Source organism: Acanthopagrus latus, chromosome 23 (assembly GCF_904848185.1).
Source record: "Acanthopagrus latus isolate v.2019 chromosome 23, fAcaLat1.1, whole genome shotgun sequence".
Classification (NCBI taxonomy): domain Eukaryota; kingdom Metazoa; phylum Chordata; class Actinopteri; order Spariformes; family Sparidae; genus Acanthopagrus; species Acanthopagrus latus.
This window is the reverse complement of record NC_051061.1, coordinates 22,081,101-22,099,651: the sequence shown is the minus strand read 5'-3', so window position 1 is coordinate 22,099,651 and position 18,551 is coordinate 22,081,101. Positions and strand designations below refer to the sequence as shown.

The following is an 18,551-nucleotide window of genomic DNA, read 5'->3' as shown; positions in this document are numbered from 1 at the left end:
AGCTCTGCTTCAGTCTGCAGGCTTTGTCACATTTGTTGCTCTCCTATCTTGTGTGAAGGGAAAAGTCTCTTCTGTCTCCGTTATTGTCAACGTAGGCGACGTCTCCCCCCTGAGCCCCAAATATTACAACATCACCGTCTGAAAAAGACTTTTATTGTCATACATTTGTTTCTTTGCTCACTTGCTGATGAATGTGATTTAATTCAGTTCCCTCTGACTCTACAGAGAGCTGACACTTGACCTCTTCATTTACATGGAGCTATAAATAAGGAGAGGAGGCCTGCAGGTGCATCCTGGGAAGGAGGAGAGGTGACGCTTCACTGACGGAGGATGAAAACTCAGTTTCATTTGCTCATTTTATCTGATTTTTCTAACGTCTGCAAGCTACTAAAACCAGGCAGAGTGATATTAATCTGTCCGTTGTGCTTTTATTTAAGATTATCACTTAAAAACAATGTAGCTTTCTGAATTTAGATAAACACATACGAGGAAGACTTGAGCAGAAATCTGTGAGAAGAAAAATAAAATCTTGTCAAAGTCACAATACACAAGGAATATTACTGTTTTAAATGATGTTTCCAGGAAAACAAACAATCACAAACTTGTTCTTGTTGAGTTTTTTTATTGAATGAGTTTTGAAAAATGCAGCAGTTGCAAAGCTGATACAACACCTCCACCTAACTGTCACAACATTTATTACAAGCATGCAGACACATCTTTTCTAACATGTGAACCTTGTAATGAGCAAACAGCACAAACAGTAAAGAAGCAGGTTTGAAATGGTGGTTGTGCTCCTCTACTATCCTTCAGTGAGACAGTGTGACTTGCTGATGTGTTGCTCTGCAGTCTGGGAGCCCAAAGACACTTTACATGTGTAAACCTTCTCCATGTTCCAGTCTGACGTCTGGATGGCCAGATAGCTGCTGATTTGGAAAGTGTGGTCCGCTTGCTGAACGGCGGTGCTGGTAGAGATCCCGCTGCTCACTGGACTCCCAGCAGCCAACCAGCTCACATCTGCAAAAGGCACAGACTGACTGGACAGACAGACCAGAGAGGCTTTGTTGGACTGGAGCTCAGCTCTGGACGGAGGGAAGACTGTCAGGACAGGAGGAGGGAGGCTGGAGCCTGAAAATACATCCAGGACATTCATCACATCGCTAGAAATTAAGTCTGAGAAAAGACAAAACTAACAAACACTTTCAGACTGAGTGTGAAAATAATCATCGACATCATGAGCAGAGTTGATTTTTAACATTTTCAAAGACGACCAGTTTCTCCCTGACCTCAGATATATAAGGATTACTAATGAAACATTAGAATTCAACCATAGAAATTCTCTTCAACCACAGTAATTAAATATCATCTGTGATTATCAGTCATTGTGTTCAGTTACAGCAGATATCACTTCAGATTCAAAGACGACTGTCTCACTAAATAATCTCTATTTTCAAACAGGCACAATAATCAATGTTTACTCTGCCCTGCTGACTGAAGATACATAGAAAATATTCTCATTTTATTTTCACCTTCACAAGATAAACAATCAGCCGTTGTAGTCATCTGAATTTCTCAATGATGAAATACTAAGAAACATAAAATATATTCAGTCAAAGTGAAATCTAAGAAGTGAGAATAATCTTCAGTCTTTAAATCCAACAAGAATTAAAACAACTTCTGGACAAAACCTTGTAATCAGCTGTTCACCTGTCCATTGTCTTTTAAAGCAGCTTGCTGCTGTTTCAAAGCTGATGTTCAAACTACAAACAATTCATCTGCACTAAAACTGTTTCACACTTTAAACAAGAATGAACAAGAACATGAAACACTTCAATATAGAAGAGAAAGAATCAAATCTGTCCTGTTTGATGATGAGTTCAAAGTACTTACTTGTCACAGTCAGCTTGGTGCCTTGTCCGAATACCACAGTGATTCAGTTTGTACACATGGCCGTACAAAAACCTCCTGACTCTCACTAATGAGGGGAGTGGAACTGAAACATCCTGTTGAGACCAACTTTCACTGTCCACGTCTCATTCACTTCATCAGTCTGCTTATATTCACAGACACTGCTGGACTTTATTCAGACACTCTGGTCTCTTTAGAGGACTTTATTTCATGTGCATCAATGTTTTGTTCCAGTTTTTTATGATTTGAAGTGTTTGATTGTGTTCAGAGTTGATAGAAGCTGTCATGAGTGTCTCAGTGAGGTTTTTGTCACAGTGTAAATCACTGTGATACGCCCTCACTGGCAGTGCTGTCCCATGTTGCACAGTAATACACAGCAGAGTCTCCTGTCTCTGTTCTCTTAATGATGAACTGATAATTAATGTTTGATGAGGTTTTAGAGTCGAATCTGTCTGAGGAGAATCCTGTTCCAAAGGTGGGTGAACTGTGACCATGGTAAAAGTACAGAACAAACTGAGGAGCTTCACCAGGAACCTGTTTATACCAAGAGACATAATTTTCATGTCTCGCAACGTTACAGTTGAGAACGACCTGTTGTCCTGTAGAAACTGTGTGGACAGCAGGCGTCTGAGTCACCACTTTGGCTGCATCAACATCTGTCAACATACACAGAAAAAGACATGAGTGAAAGGTTTGTGTGTGAAAATGTGGGCTGTAAAAGGAGTGAGAAGAATATCTTACATGTTAGAGCAGTGATGAGAGTGCAGAGGGTCCCCAGCATGTTGTCAGTGTGTGGTGTAAACGTCCCTTACTGTCCAGCTGAGAGGTGAGCAGGGTTGGAGTGTGAGGAGAAGAGAGACTGAAGCTTATAAAGACACTGAGGAGAGGAGAAGAGGAGGAGGAGGAGTTTCAACACTCACCACTCTTTATACTCAATTAATTAATAACTTGTCTGCTCACAAACACGTCTTAATGTTTCTTTTGGAAGTCTTCAGGTGTTCAGTGAGTCTTAATTCCAGTTGTGTTATCACATTAATTTTCCTTTTTGTTTTCTTTAACCAATGATGGCAATAAAAATGCTCCTCCATGGGTTTATAGTTTGTGAAATAAAAGCTTGTTTCTTCCTTTTGATGCTGATGTTCTTTTCATCAGTGTTACTGTAAACCTGAGATATTGTCACGAGCCAAATCACAGTATAGAGTGTTTTATAATACACAGCATGTAGAATTTTCTTAAATGTTTATCTCTCATCTTCAGTTTATGACTGAAGGAGCTCCTTATTAACTGAAACTCCAGTGTTTCATTTGTTAGAAACACATCATGAATCACTGAATCTACGACACGACGTCAGGTGAGAGAAACATTTTCATGTGGTTCAGTTTTATCTTCACATGAAAAAACTTTAAGAGTCGGAAACTTTGTGAAGTCTGATGATCTTTGAACTCATTTGTGAAGAAGGATGATTGTTATCAGATTACAGTTTAATCCAAGTGTCTGTGTAACAGTCATTGATACATGTGCACCAGATTGATATTAATTAAGATTTTTCACATTATCTGAATTTCAATCAGCAAATGAAAGTCTGCAGCAAAATTTCTACTAACGTGATTCTTTCCTGATGAGTGTCAGGAATCTCTTATTTGTGTGTAAATGATGATTCTGAGAAAAGAGTAATAGATTGTAATGTTAGTATGAACAAGTGAAACACATCTGCTTTTTTTAATACCAATAACAAAGATCTGGAGATTTGTGTGAGAATCCATTTGAAGAGTTTAGATGTTAAAACTGCACAGGGCATCGTGGGCTGCCCCCTCCCTGACTTGGACTCTATATACGGAGACCGAGTCAAGAGGAGAGCAAGAGCCATCGCCACGGACCCCAGCCACCCGGGCCACAGACTGTTCGTACCGCTTCCATCAGGAAAGCGGTACAGGAATATCCGCACCACCACCAACAGACTGAGGGACAGCTTCTTTCCAAGAGCTGTCAAAGCTATCACCCCCTGCACTGCAGGACAATAGACTAAGCTGCTGAACGCACACTGCACTTTTTTTTTTATGTCCAACGGACTAATTAACGGTACCTTACTGTTAATGTATATATTACCACCCAACCGCACCAATCGTATACATAACATATGTATATACTACAGTTCTGATGTACATACTCTCTTCCTCTTTTCTTATTATATTTATAAATATTTCTCAACTCAACTCAACTCAATTTTATTTATAAAGCCCTTTAAAAACAGCTGCAGCTGACACAAAGTGCTGTACATAAAATAAGACATATAAAACAAAGAACAATATAAAAACAATAATAAACGATAAAACAATGTTAAAATAATATTAAAACAAAAACAGAAACAGAGTCTCATGCTGGATTAAAAGCCAAGGAATAAAAATGGGTCTTAAGACGTTTTTTAAAAACGGACAGTGAAGGGGCTTGTCTAATACATAACGGGAGGTCATTCCACAATTTAGGACCAGCAACAGAGAAGGCTCTATCCCCTCTGAGCTTCCGTTTGGCCCTTGGTAACTCCAGGAGCAGCTGATCAGCTGACCTGAGGCACCGGGCAGGAGTGTATGGAGTGTATTTCTATTTTTATTGCATGCTCTTCTATATTTTTACTATTTTATTACCTTATGCACGGGGGTTGCAAAGACAATTTCATTGATTGACATGTGAATGTCCAATGATAATAAAAACTCTTGAATCTTGAATCTTGAATCTTAAACAATATAAGTGGGGAAATAAAATGAAGCATTCACTGATGGTTTCACTGCCATCAGTGTGTATCAGCAGGTCAAAAAGCAGAAGTATCAGTGAGGAGGTTTTTGTCACAGTGTAAATCACTGTGATACGTGCTGACTAGCAGAGTCGTCCCATGTGTGACAGTAATAAACTGCTGAGTCTCCCTCCTCCACATTGTTGATGATCAAACGATAATCTGATTGTGACTGATGAGTAGATGTGAACTTTGGAGAGGAGAAACCAGAGCCATATCTTGGAGAGCTCCAGCTGTGATAAAACCTCAGTACATGCTGAGGAACTCCTCCTGGAACCTGTTTGTACCAGCGGGCAGACCTGTCAGTAACAGTCCCCAGGTTACAGTCCATGGTGGCTGTCTCTCCTTTGGTCACTGTTACAACAGGAGGCTTCTGTGTCACCACCGTCACACCACTCACACCTGGAAACAACAAGATGACATGGAGTCAAGAGAAACACACAGACTGATGAATCCAACATGAGGTGAAAGCTGCAGTAAGTCAGCCTCCTTACATGTTAGAGCAGTGATGAGAGTGCAGAGGGTCCCCAGCATGTTGTCAGTGTGTGCTGAGAATGGCCTTGTAACTTGGAAAGTGAGCTCACTGCTGACAGATTAGAGGCTTTGGAGGATGAGGAGAGGAGGTGCTGGAGGAGCAATTTAATACAAGACTGAAACTGAGAGTGACTGACAGGAGGAGGAGCTCTGCTTCAGTCTGCAGGCTTTGGCACATTTGTCTTGATGGAATCATTTCGCTTTAAATTATTTCAACCCTCAAAATCGTTATAAATTAATGTTAAGATCTGAAAAGTTTCTAATGATTCATGACATGAGACTTTGAAAACAAGCCAAATCTTTCTTGAGGTACAAAAATCATCTTTATCTGATTAATTTATCTGAAACTTTGGGCCGATTAAGGAATTTAAAATGATGCAGTTTGAATTTTACTCACAGCAAATGTAAGTACACAAATTAACAAGTGTTGTAAACCTTCTGTTCATTTTTATGTTTAGTAGCAGTGTAATAGATCATTGAATGGATGTGAATGTTGTGTATTTGTAATAGAAATGCTGCTCTGAGAGTTACAAGGATTTATATGAGAATCCAAAAAAAGTGTTGAGAAGCTTTCATGATAATTCATGTATGTGGGGAAGTTACACAAAGCAGCTGCTTGTTGTTGACTGGAAGTCGAGATGTCAGAGACTCAAAAAGCAGAAGTATCAGTGAGGAGGTTTTTGTCACAGTGTAAATCACTGTGATACGTACTCCTTGGCAGTGTTGTCCCATGTGTTACAGTAATACACAGCAGAGTCTCCTGTCTCTGTTCTCTTAATGATGAACTGATAATTTATGTTTGATGAGGCTTTAGAGTCGAATCGGTCTGAGGAGAATCCTGTTCCAAAGCTGTCAGGTGAACTGTGTTCATGGTAAAATCTCAAAACAAACTGAGGAGCTTCACCAGGAACCTGTTTATACCAACTGACAACATAACTTTCAGGTCTCTCAATGTTGCAGGTGAGAACGACCTGTTGTCCTGTAGAAACTGTGTGGACAGCAGGCGTCTGGGTCACCACTTTGGCTGCATCAACATCTGTCAACATACACAGAAAAACAAATGAGTGAAAGGTTTGTGTGTGAAAATGTGGGCTGTAAAAGGAGTGAGAAGAATATCTTACATGTTAGAGCAGTGATGAGAGTGCAGAGGGTCCCCAGCATGTTGTCAGTGTGTGGTGTAAACGTCCCTTACTGTCCAGCTGAGAGGTGAGCAGGGTTGGAGTGTGAGGAGAAGAGAGACTGAAGCTTATAAAGACACTGAGGAGAGGAGAAGAGGAGGAGGAGGAGTTTCAACACTCACCACTCTTTATACTCAATTAATTAATAACTTGTCTGCTCACAAACACGTCTTAATGTTTCTTTTGGAAGTCTTCAGGTGTTCAGTGAGTCTTACTTCCAGTTGTGTTATCACATTAATTTTCCTTTTTGTTTTCTTTAACCAATGATGGCAATAAAAATGCTCCTTCATGGGTTTATAGTTTGTGAAATAAAAGCTTGTTTCTTCCTTTTGATGCTGATGTTCTTTTCATCAGTGTTACTGTAAACCTGAGATATTGTCACAAGCCAAATCACAGTATAGAGTGTTTTATAATACACAGCATGTAGAATTTTCTTAACTGTTTATCTCTCATCTTCAGTTTATGACTGAAGGAGCTCCTTATTAACTGAGACTCCAGTGTTTCATTTGTTAGAAACACATCATGAATCACTGAATCTACGACACGACGTCAGGTGAGAGAAACATTTTCATGTGGTTCAGTTTTATCTTCACATGAAAAAACTTTAAGAGTCGGAAACTTTGTGAAGTCCGATGATCTTTGAACTCATTTGTGAAGAAGGATGATTGTTACCAGATTACAGTTTAATCCAAGTGTCTGTGTAACAGTCATCGATACATGTGCACCAGATTGATATTAATTAAGATTTTTCACATTATCTGAATTTCAATCAGCAAATGAAAATCTGCAACAAATTTCTACTAACGTGATTCTTTCATGATGAGTGTCAGTGTTCATGAAGTAATGAAGTCATGAAGAGTAATAGATTGTAATGTTAGTATGAACAAGTGAAACACATCTGCTTTTTTAATACCGATAACAAAGATCTGGAGATTTGTGTGAGAATCCAGTTGAAGAGTTTAGATGTTAAACAATATAAGTAGGGAAGTAAAATAAAGCATTCACTGATGGTTTCACTGCCATCAGTGTGTATCAGCAGGTCAAAAAGAGGAAGTATCAGTGAGGAGGTTTTTGTCACAGTGTAAATCACTGTGATACCCACTCCTTGGCAGAGTTGTCCCATGTTTTACAGTAATAAACTGCTGAGTCTCCGTCCTCCACATTGTTGATGATCAAACGATAATCTGTCTGTGACTGATGAGTAGATGTGAACTTTGGAGAGGAGAAACCAGAGCCATAGGTTGGAGAGCTATAGCTGTGATGAAAATATAAAACAAGCTGAGGAACTCCTCCTGGAACCTGTTTGTACCAGCGAGCAGACCTGTCAGTAACAGTCCCCAGGTTACAGTCCATGGTGGCTGTCTCTCCTTTGGTCACTGTTACAACAGGAGGCTTCTGTGTCACCACCGTCACACCACTCACACCTGGAAACAACAAGATGACATGGAGTCAAGAGAAACACACAGACTGATGAATCCAACATGAGGTGAAAGCTGCAGTAAGTCAGCCTCCTTACATGTTAGAGCAGTGATGAGAGTGCAGAGGGTCCCCAGCATGTTGTCAGTGTGTGCTGAGAATGGCCTTGTAACTTGGAAAGTGAGCTCACTGCTGACAGATTAGAGGCTTTGGAGGATGAGGAGAGGAGGTGCTGGAGGAGCAATTTAATACAAGACTGAAACTGAGAGTGACTGACAGGAGGAGGAGCTCTGCTTCAGTCTGCAGGCTTTGGCACATTTGTTGCTCTCTTATCTTGTGTGAAGGGAAAAGTCTCTTCTGTCTCCGTTATTGTCAACGTAGGCGACGTCTCCCCCCTGAGCCCCAAATATTACAACATCACCATCTGAAAAAGACTTTTATTGTCATACATTTGTTTCTTTGCTCGCTTGCTGATGAATATAATTTAATTCAGTTCCCTCTGACTCTACAGAGAGCTGACACTTGACCTCTTCATTTACATGGAGCTATAAATAAGGAGAGGAGGCCTGCAGGTGCATCCTGGGAAAGGAAGAGAGGTGACGCTTCACTGACGGAGGATGAAAACTCAGTTTCATTTGCTCATTTTATCTGATTTTTCTAACGTCTGCAAGCGACTAAAACCAGGCAGAGTGATATTAATCTGTCTGTTGTGCTTTTATTTAAGATTATCACTTAAAAACAATGTAGATTTCTGAATTTAGAGAAACACATACGAGGAAGACTTGAGCAGAAATCTGTGAGAAGAAAAATAAAATCTTGTCAAAGTCACAATACACAAGGAATATTACTGTTTTAAATGATGTTTCCAGGAAAACAAAAAATTACAAACTCGTTCTTGTTGAGTTTTTTTATTGAATGAGTTTTGAAAAATGCAGCAGTTGCAAAGCTGATACAACACCTCCACCTAACTGTCACAACATTTATTACAAGCATGCAGACACATCTTTTCTAACATGTGAACCTTGTAATGAGCAAACAGCACAAACAGTAAAGAAGCAGGTTTGAAATGGTGGTTGTGCTCCTCTACTATCCTTCAGTGAGACAGTGTGACTTGCTGATGTGTTGCTCTGCAGTCTGGGAGCCCAAAGACACTTTACATGTGTAAACCTTCTCCATGTTCCAGTCTGACGTCTGGATGGCCAGATAGCTGCTGATTTGGAAAGTGTGGTCCGCTTGCTGAACGGCGGTGCTGGTAGAGATCCCGCTGCTCACTGGACTCCCAGCAGCCAACCAGCTCACATCTGCAAAAGGCACAGACTGACTGGACAGACAGACCAGAGAGGCTTTGTTGGACTGGAGCTCAGCTCTGGACGGAGGGAAGACTGTCAGGACAGGAGGAGGGAGGCTGGAGCCTGAAAATACATCCAGGACATTCATCACATCGCTAGAAATTAAGTGTGAGAAAAGACAAAACTAACAAACACTTTCAGACTGAGTGTGAAAATAATCATTGACATCATGAGCAGAGTTGATTTTTAACATTTTCCAAGACGACCAGTTTCTCCCTGACCTCAGATATATAAGGATTACTAATGAAACATTAGAATTCAACCACAGAAATTCTCTTCAACCACAGTAATTAAATATCATCTGTGATTATCAGTCACTGTGTTCAGTTACAGCAGATATCACTTCAGATTCAAAGACGACTGTCTCACTAAATAATCTCTGTTTTCAAACAGGCACAATAATCAATGTTTACTCTGCCCTGCTGACTGAAGATACATAGAAAATATTCTCATTTTATTTTCACCTTCACAAGATAAACAATCAGCCGTTGTAGTCATCTGAATTTCTCAATGATGAAATAGTAAGAAACATAAAATATATTCAGTCAAAGTGAAATCTAAGAAGTGAGAATAATCTTCAGTCTTTAAATCCAACAAGAATTAAAACAACTTGTGGACAAAACCTTGTAATCAGCTGTTCACCTGTCCATTGTCTTTTAAAGCAGCTTGCTGCTGTTTCAAAGCTGCTGTTCAAACTACAAACAATTCATCTGCACTAAAAATGTTTCACACTTTAAACAAGAATGAACAAGAACATGAAACACTTCAATATAGAAGAGAAAGAATCAAATCTGTCCTGTTTGATGATGAGTTCAAAGTACTTACTTGTCACAGTCAGCTTGGTGCCTTGTCCGAATACCACAGTGATTCAGTTTGTACACATGGCCGTACAAAAACCTCCTGACTCTCACTAATGAGGGGAGTGGAACTGAAACATCCTGTTGAGACCAACTTTCACTGTCCACGTCTCATTCACTTCATCAGTCTGCTTATATTCACAGACACTGCTGGACTTTATTCAGACACTCTGGTCTCTTTAGAGGACTTTATTTCATGTGCTTCAATGTTTTGTTCCAGTTTTTTTTATGATTTGAAGTGTTTGATTGTGTTCAGAGTTGATAGAAGCTGTCATGAGTGTCTCAGTGAGGTTTTTGTCACAGTGTAAATCACTGTGATACGCTCTCACTGGCAGTGTTGTCCCATGTTGCACAGTAATACACAGCAGAGTCTCCTGTCTCTGTTCTCTTAATGATGAACTGATAATTTATGTTTGATGAGGCTTTAGAGTCGAATCGGTCTGAGGAGAATCCTGTTCCAAAGCTGGGTGAACTGTTACTGTGGTAAAAGTCCAGAACATACTGAGGAGCTTCACCAGGAACCTGTTTATACCAAAAGACATAATTTCCATGGTCCCTCTCAATGTTACAGGTGAGAACGACCTGTTGTCCTGGAGAAACTGTGTGGACAGCAGGCGTCTGGGTCAGCACTTTGGCTGCATCAACATCTGTCAACATACACAGAAAAAGACATGAGTGAAAGGTTTGTGTGTGAAAATGTGGGCTGTAAAAGGAGTGAGAAGAATATCTTACATGTTAGAGCAGTGATGAGAGTGCAGAGGGTCCCCAGCATGTTGTCAGTGTGTGGTGTAAACGTCCCTTACTGTCCAGCTGAGAGGTGAGCAGGGTTGGAGTGTGAGGAGAAGAGAGACTGAAGCTTATAAAGACACTGAGGAGAGGAGAAGAGGAGGAGGAGGAGTTTCAACAATCATCCACTGTTAACATTCATTCATCAACACTTTCATGTTCATGGTTTCACATTAAATCAACTTCCATAAAACAAAACAGTTTTAATGAAGCTTTTATAAAAGTTCAACAAGGAAGATGTTTTTCCTCTCACCTGCATCTTTGTTGTGATTCTCTCACTCCAATATCCTCAAAGTCAGATGAGAGTTGGTCAAAATACTGAGTTTGACACAATATTTAATTTTCAGAAGTTCTTTTATGGCTTGAAAGTAAGAGTCACACATCATCAGCATATAGATGATGACTGAAGAGAGGAAGTCTCTCCTCATCCTTTATAATAGTAGAAACCAATACACACAACTGCAGCAGTCACAAGGTGACATGTGAACTCACTTAAAGTAACACTGCACATTAACTCAACATCCACAGACATGCTATAGTTTACGTGTGATCGTCAGAACAGATATAACAGAAGAGGTTACACCTTCAGGATGAACTTCTTAACAGAGTTCCTATTCAGATTATTTTTCACAGAATTTATGTTCTATAAACATGTAACTGTTATTAGACAGGAACCTGCAGGAGGTCCACAGACACAAGTCTCATCCTGGTCCTGTGCAGACCAGCAGTGCAGGATTGTTGAGCACATCTTCAACATCAGCCTGAAGCTGGGAAAAGTGCCACTGCTGTGGAAAACCTCCTGTGTGGTACCGGCTCCAAAGTTCCTTCACCCAGAACACTTCAGCAGCTACAGACCAGCTGCTCTCACTTCACACCTGATAAAGACCCTGAAGCAGCTGGTCCTCGTCCATCTCCGCTCTGTGGTGGGTCCTTTTATGGACCAACTCCAGTTTGCATATCAACCTGGCATCAGAGTGGACGACACCATCATCTTCCTCCTGGACAGATCACTGTCTCACCTGGAGAAGCCTGGAAGCACGGTGAGGATCATGTTCTTTGATCTCTCCAGTGCTTTTAAGTCCATTCAGCCTGCACTTTTGGGGGACAAGCTGGAGCTCGCAGGGGTGAACCAACACCTCACATCATGGATCCTTGACGACCGCACCAACTGGCTACATTATGTGAGGACTCGGGACTACATGTCGGACACAATAATCTGCAGTACAGGGGCCCCACAGGGAACAGTCTTGGCCCCTTTCCTGTTCACCCTGTGCATCGCAGACTTCTACCACCAATAACCTCACTGCCACCTACAAACGTTCTCTGATAACTCTGCTATCGTCGGCCTCATCAGGGACGGGGACGATGGAGCCTACAGAGAACTTATTCAGGACTTTGTGGACTGGCGCCAGTAGAACCACCTCCAACTCAATGGCGGGACCACCAAAGAGCTGGTGGTGTATTTCTGCAGGCACACAGGTTAACATCCAGGGAACTGAGATGGTGACATCTTACAAGTACCTGGGAGTCCACCTGAACAATAAACTGGACTGGACTGATCACAGTGCAGGTTCATATAAGAAAGGTCAGAGCAGACTGTATCTGCTGAGGAAGCTCAGGTCCTTTGGAGTGCAGGGGGCACTCCTGACCTCTCTCTATGACTCTGTGGTGGCATCAGCCAATTTCTATGGAGTAGTCTACTGGAGCAGCAGCATCTCAGCAGGAGGAGAATTGATAAACTTATCAAGAAGGCCAGCTCCATCCTGGGATGCCCTGTTGATTCAGTGTAGGTGGTGGGAGAGAGCAGGATGATGGACAAGCTGTCATCGCTGCTGGTGCAGGAGTCCCACCACCTGTAGGACACTATCTCAGCACTGGGCAGCTCCTTCAGCAACAGACTGATACACCCTGAGTGTGAGAATGAGAGGTATGGCAGGTTCTTCCTACCTGCTGCTGTCAGACTGTACAACCAGCACTGGTCCCTATAGTAGTTTAAAGTTTTTGCACTGGTCACTGCATCTGGTCAAGTTTTCTTACCACCCATATTTATAATTTATATTTGTGAATAAATAAATGCTGTAAATTCTGTACTATATCATGTTTATATGTATATTTTCTATGCTATTTCTTACCTTTCTGATTATATTGTTTATTTTTGCTATTGGTTTTGTCTTTGTAATATTCTGTCGTTTAGCTGCTGGGACAAACAAATGTTTCCGTCTACGGGACATTAAAGGATTTCTGATTCTGTTTCTGATTCTGTTCTCCACATCTAAATTAGGTTAAACATAAACTAAGCATTACAGCCTTTAACCATATATTCTTTAACCATTTAACCAACCATTGTCACTAGACAGAAACCAGTTGCAAAAACCCAACAAAGTGTGCGTATAAACTAACCCTAACCTAACTGACAAATCTGTACTCCATTATGATTTGTTATACTTTTCATTATGGAAATTCTTTCTGGAAATGCAAACCTTGTTTTTTCCCACATCATGATCCCCATACTTTCAGTTGGAGAATGTGGGTCATGCCAGCAGTGAGTACAGTTCATCTGAAGAGATGAGGCAGCATGGTGATGGGCTCTGATCAACAAAGTCTTTTTTATTTATTATCTAAGCAAACACTGTTACACACTGCAGACGGATCACTCCCACTTGAACATCAGTTCTGAAAAATATGTCTGTCTCATATACACTACCGTTCAAAAGTTTGGGGTCACATTGAAATGTCCTTATTTTTGAAGGAAAAGCACTGTACTTTTCAATGAAGATAACTTTAAACTAGTCTTAACTTTAAAGAAATACACTCTATACATTGCTAATGTGGTAAATGACTATTCTAGCTGCAAATGTCTGGTTTTTGGTGCAGTATCTACAGAGGCCTAGTTCCAGCCACTATCACTCCAGTGTTCTAATGGTGAAATGTGTCTGCTCATTGGCTCAGAAGGCTAATTGATGATTAGAAAACCCTTGTGCAATCATGTTCACACATCTGAAAACAGTTTAGCTCGTTACAGAAGCTACAAAACTGATCTTCCTTTGAGCAGATTGAGTTTCTGGAGCATTACATTTGTGGGGTCAATTAAACGCTCAAAATGGCCAGAAAAAGAGAACTTTCATCTGAAACTCGACAGTCTATTCTTGTTCTTCGAAAAGAAGGCTATTCCATGCGAGAAATTGCTAAGAAATTGAAGATTTCCTACAACGGTGTGTACTACTCCCTTCAGAGGACAGCACAAACAGGCTCTAACCAGAGTAGAAAAAGAAGTGGGAGGCCGCGTTGCACAACTGTGCAAGAAGATAAGTTCATAAGAGTCTCTAGTTTGAGAAACAGACGCCTCACAGGTCCCCAACTGGCATCTTCATTAAATAGTACCCGCAAAACACCAGTGTCAACATCTACAGTGAAGAGGCGGCTGCGGGATTCTGGGCTTCAGGGCAGAGTGGCAAAGAAAAAGCCATATCTGAGACTGGCCAATAAAAGAAAAAGATTAAGATGGGCAAAAGAACACAGACATTGGACAGAGGAAGACTGGAAAAAAGTGTTGTGGACGGACGAATCTAAGTTTGAGGTGTTTGGATCACAAAGAAGAATGTTTGTGAGACGCAGAACAAATGAAAAGATGCTGGAAGAATGCCTGACGCCATCTGTTAAGCATGGTGGAGGTAATGTGATGGTCTGGGGTTGCTTTGGTGCTGGTAAGGTGGGAGATTTGTACAGGGTAAAAGGGATTCTGAATAAGGAAGGCTATCACTCCATTTTGCAACGCCATGCCATACCCAGTGGACAGCGCTTGATTGGAGCCAATTTCATCCTACAACAGGACAATGACCCTAAACACACCTCCAAATTGTGCAAGAACTATTTAGAGCAGAAGCAGGAAGCTCGTATTCTATCGGTGATGGAGTGGCCAGCGCAGTCACCAGATCTGAACCCCATTGAGCTGTTGTGGGAGCAGCTTGACCGTATGGTACGCAAGAAGTGCCCATCCAACCAATCCAACTTGTGGGAGCTGCTTCTGGAAGCGTGGGGTGCAATTTCTCCAGATTACCTCAACAAATTAACAGCTAGAATGCCAAAGGCCTGCAATGCTGTAATTGCTGCAAATGGAGGATTCTTTGACGAAAGCAAAGTTTGATGTAAAATCTTATTTCAAATACAAATCATTATTTCTAACCTTGTCAATGTCTTGACTCTATTTTCTATTCATTTCACAACGTATGGTGGTGAATAAGTGTGACTTTTCATGGAAAACACAAAATTGTTTGGGTGACCCCAAACTTTTGAACGGTAGTGTATATATACTTTTTTGATATTTACCTTGTTTTTTTGAATAACTCTGTTGTTTGTTTCTTTAACAGCTGTGTATCAGTTTGCTTTGGGGTCTTTCTCAGGAGGTGGAAATAAAAGTTACATTGCTTTTTTATCTACTGCAAGAAATTGTGAGAACCCATTGAGAAGATTTGGGATTTGGGAAGTGATATACCTTTCACTGTTTATATAGAAACGTTACAGAGAGCTGTGGTTCATGACTTTAGACTTAATCTACACAGTGTCAGTGAGTCAAAAAGCAGAAGTATCAGTGAGGAGGTTTTTGTCACAGTGTAAATCACTGTGATACGTCCTCATCAGCAGTGTCGTCCCATGTCTCACAGTAATACACAGCAGAGTCTCCTGTCTCTGTTCTCTTAATGATGAACTGATAATTTATGTTTGATGAGGCTTTAGAGTCAAATCGGTCTGAGGAGAATCCTGTTCCAAAGCTGGGTGAACTGTGTTCATGGTAAAAGTACAGAACAAACTGAGGAGCTTCACCAGGAACCTGTTTATACCAGTAGACATAAGAATCTTCATCGTATCTCTCAACGTTGCAGTTGAGAATGACCTGTTGTCCTGTAGAAACTGTGTGGACAGCAGGCGTCTGGGTCACCACTTTGGCTGCATCAACATCTGTCAACATACACAGAAAAAGACATGAGTGAAAGGTTTGTGTGTGAAAATGTGGGCTGTAAAAGGAGTGAGAAGAATATCTTACATGTTAGAGCAGTGATGAGAGTGCAGAGGGTCCCCAGCATGTTGTCAGTGTGTGGTGTAAACGTCCCTTACTGTCCAGCTGAGAGGTGAGCAGGGTTGGAGTGTGAGGAGAAGAGAGACTGAAGCTTATAAAGACACTGAGGAGAGGAGAAGAGGAGGAGGAGGAGTTTCAACACTCAGCTCTGTTAACATGTATTAACCACCTTCATCATGCACAGTTTACATTAAAGGGGCTTAATATAACAATCTGTAGCAGTTCACATGTATTAATCACTTTTCTATCGACCATATGTGAGCAGATTCTAACGTGACATGAATGATGAGATCTTTCCGTCTCTTTGTGGTGTTAAAGTTGTTTACTGCTGCTGGACTGTGGATTTCTTTGTTCAGGACTCGGGTCAGATTTTCCAGGACCGTCCAAAGGACGTGTCTCCATGCAGGTTCTGGAGTGTCTCGTCTCAGTGTCTCTCTCGGCTCCAATAACAGAGACTTCCTGTCACGCTCCTGTCATTTATGTAATCTTTCATTTCTGTTTCATGTGTTTTCTGTGTTTTTGTGGCGTCTTTTCTCTGTTTCCATCCTGTTCCTTTGTGTTTCTCTCCAGTCTGATTTCCTCCACCTGTCTTGCATCTGTCTCATCACCTCCTTCACTTCTCCTCATGTTTTTCCACTCATTACTCTCACCTGTGTTTCTCCTCCTCTCTCCAGCTGCACCTCCTCATCCTCATTAGTGTCGTCTGTATTTAAGTCCAGTCTTCAGTTGTGTTTCTCTGATCCTACTGCACCACTTGTTGACATCACATAAACTTCATCTATTAATATTCCTTCATACCCTCTCTTTCATGTAGATACAGTGTAACAGTCTTCACTACCTGTATGTCTCAGAAATGTCTGTCGTATGTTGTTGTTTTTTTCAGTCAGAACAGCCTCTGTAAAATTTCTGTGACAAAAATATGTGAAGAGTTTAAGACATGGAAACATTTGAAGTCTGTTTTATAGAATAATCTCAGATATTATGCATGAAGGTGGTGCATATTACGGGTACACTGATTGATGGATTCCATTAATTGAAATTGGGTTTAAACAATTAAAGAATTATCTAGAAAGACAATAAAGTGTATGTTGTTACACAGAATAATGGCTGATGGTTCGATGATCAGTTGACAACTGTCAGAGTCTCAAAAAGAGGAAGTATCAGTGAGGAGGTTTTTGTCACAGTGTAAATCACTGTGATACCCACTCTTTAACAGAGTCGTCCCATGTGTTACAGTAATAAACTGCTGAGTCTCCCTCCTCCACAGTGTTGATGATCAAACGATAATCTGTTTGTGACTGATGAGTAGATGTGAACTTTGGAGAGGAGAAACCAGAGCCATAGGTTGGAGAGCTATAGCTGTGATAAAAATATAAAACAAACTGAGGAACTCCTCCTGGAACCTGTTTGTACCAGTAAACAGTATTAACAACAGTCCCCAGGTTACAGTCCATGGCGGCTGTCTCTCCTTTGGTCACTGTTACAACAGGAGGCTTCTGTGTCACCACCGTCACACCACTCACACCTGGAAACAACAAGATGACATGGAGTCAAGAGAAACACACAGACTGATGAATCCAACATGAGGTGAAAGCTGCAGTAAGTCAGCCTCCTTACATGTTAGAGCAGTGATGAGAGTGCAGAGGGTCCCCAGCATGTTGTCAGTGTGTGCTGAGAATGGCCTTGTAACTTGGAAAGTGAGCTCACTGCTGACAGATTAGAGGCTTTGGAGGATGAGGAGAGGAGGTGCTGGAGGAGCAATTTAATACAGCACTGAAACTGAGAGTGACTGACAGGAGGAGGAGCTCTGCTTCAGTCTGCAGGCTTTGGCACATTTGTCTCTTCATAATCATTTTTCTTTCTATTTCAACGCCCCAAAACAATATAAATTAATGTGAAGGTTTGAAAACATCTGAAAACTTTCTAATGATTCAGATTCATGACATCAGCATTTGTAAACAAGTCAAATCTTGAAAAAAAAGCTTGAGGGCTGAATTGTTTAAAAAGGGGATGAGCAGGTTTGTGCACAATTTGTTGGGCCTTTTGTTTCGCCAGTGTTTTATATGTTCATCCAGCTGTTTCTGCACTTTACAAATTAATTCACTGGACATGTTTGATTATGGAGAGTCTATTTTTATGACTCAGTCCCCAGCTGCCTGTAACATGTGCACATATTGAAACACTTTGGACTGAAAGACTTGAGTGAACAGTCTCTGAAATGTTCTTACTTAGTCCTCAGTCTTAGTTTTTTCAAGAACATGCTGCAAATATGCCGACTGACTAACGCGCACAATTTATTCAAACTTCAGTGTGTTTCCTGTCAAGAGACAGTTTCATAGAGAACTGATACTGAAACTCATAATTTACGTGGAGCTGAATAAAGACTTGAAGCCTGCAGGTGCATCCTGTACATCAGAGTTGAGAAATGAGTCTGAAATCTGTGTGCATGTCTTTCTTTCTTTCTTTCTTTTATTTATATGGCGCTTTTCATACAGAAAAAAAGTACCTCAAAGTGCCTCACAGAAATAAACAAACAACAGCAGAAAAATAGAAACAGCAAAATAAAAAAAGGAGAAGATAGTTAAAAGAACCCAAACCCTCCCACCCCTTCAGACATGGACAGAGACATACACAGTCATACACACACTCACACATATGCACGCG

At 40.9% G+C, this 18,551-nt stretch overlaps 2 protein-coding genes across 9 annotated transcripts; both read right to left on the bottom strand.

Moving 5' to 3' along the window:
- Window positions 1-605: 605 nt before the first annotated feature.
- Window positions 606-8,077, bottom strand: LOC119014206 (immunoglobulin lambda-1 light chain-like). Of its 5 annotated transcripts, XM_037089174.1 has the most exons (5): window positions 6,349-6,477; window positions 5,939-6,263; window positions 5,035-5,038; window positions 1,888-1,921; window positions 606-1,125 (listed from the first exon to the last, which is right to left on the bottom strand). In XM_037089174.1, exons 1-5 carry the CDS (start codon window positions 6,386-6,388, stop codon window positions 800-802), a joined length of 729 nt encoding a protein of 242 aa, XP_036945069.1. In that variant the 5' UTR covers window positions 6,389-6,477; the 3' UTR covers window positions 606-799. The 5 variants fall into 5 exon arrangements, with proteins under 5 accessions (XP_036945069.1, XP_036945071.1, XP_036945068.1 ...); XM_037089176.1 differs by lacking the exons at window positions 5,035-5,038; window positions 5,939-6,263; window positions 6,349-6,477 and adding exons at window positions 7,504-7,829; window positions 7,922-8,077; XM_037089173.1 differs by lacking the exon at window positions 5,035-5,038 and having other exon boundaries at window positions 5,935-6,263.
- A 636-nt stretch (window positions 8,078-8,713) lies between these two features.
- On the bottom strand, window positions 8,714-17,642 carry LOC119014209 (immunoglobulin lambda-1 light chain-like). 4 transcript variants are annotated; one of them, XM_037089187.1, is made up of 5 exons: window positions 17,505-17,642; window positions 17,094-17,412; window positions 16,620-16,623; window positions 9,996-10,029; window positions 8,714-9,233 (listed from the first exon to the last, which is right to left on the bottom strand). In XM_037089187.1, exons 1-5 carry the CDS (start codon window positions 17,542-17,544, stop codon window positions 8,908-8,910), a joined length of 723 nt encoding a protein of 240 aa, XP_036945082.1. In that variant the 5' UTR covers window positions 17,545-17,642; the 3' UTR covers window positions 8,714-8,907. The 4 variants fall into 4 exon arrangements, with proteins under 4 accessions (XP_036945082.1, XP_036945081.1, XP_036945078.1 ...); XM_037089186.1 differs by lacking the exon at window positions 16,620-16,623 and having other exon boundaries at window positions 17,090-17,412; XM_037089183.1 differs by lacking the exons at window positions 16,620-16,623; window positions 17,094-17,412; window positions 17,505-17,642 and adding exons at window positions 15,441-15,769; window positions 15,855-15,998.
- Between the last annotated feature and the right edge of the window lie 909 nt (window positions 17,643-18,551).

Excerpts from the sequence above, each read along its gene's own strand:
- LOC119014206 (XM_037089173.1), bottom strand. The coding sequence starts at position 6,388 with ATGCTGGGGACCCTCTGCACTCTCATCACTGCTCTAACAT. Across the intron at positions 6,264-6,348 it reads TCTCATCACTGCTCTAACAT|ATGTTGATGCAGCCAAAGTG; the intron begins GTAAGATATTCT and ends GTATGTTGACAG. Across the intron at positions 1,922-5,934 it reads ACAACACTGCCAAGGAGTAC|GTATTCGGACAAGGCACCAA; the intron begins GTATCACAGTGA and ends TGAATCACTGTG.
- LOC119014209 (XM_037089183.1), bottom strand. The coding sequence starts at position 15,894 with ATGCTGGGGACCCTCTGCACTCTCATCACTGCTCTAACAT. Across the intron at positions 15,770-15,854 it reads TCTCATCACTGCTCTAACAT|ATGTTGATGCAGCCAAAGTG; the intron begins GTAAGATATTCT and ends GTATGTTGACAG. Across the intron at positions 9,234-9,995 it reads CACCAAGCTGACTGTGACAA|GCTCCAGCCTCCCTCCTCCT; the intron begins GTAAGTACTTTG and ends ATGTATTTTCAG.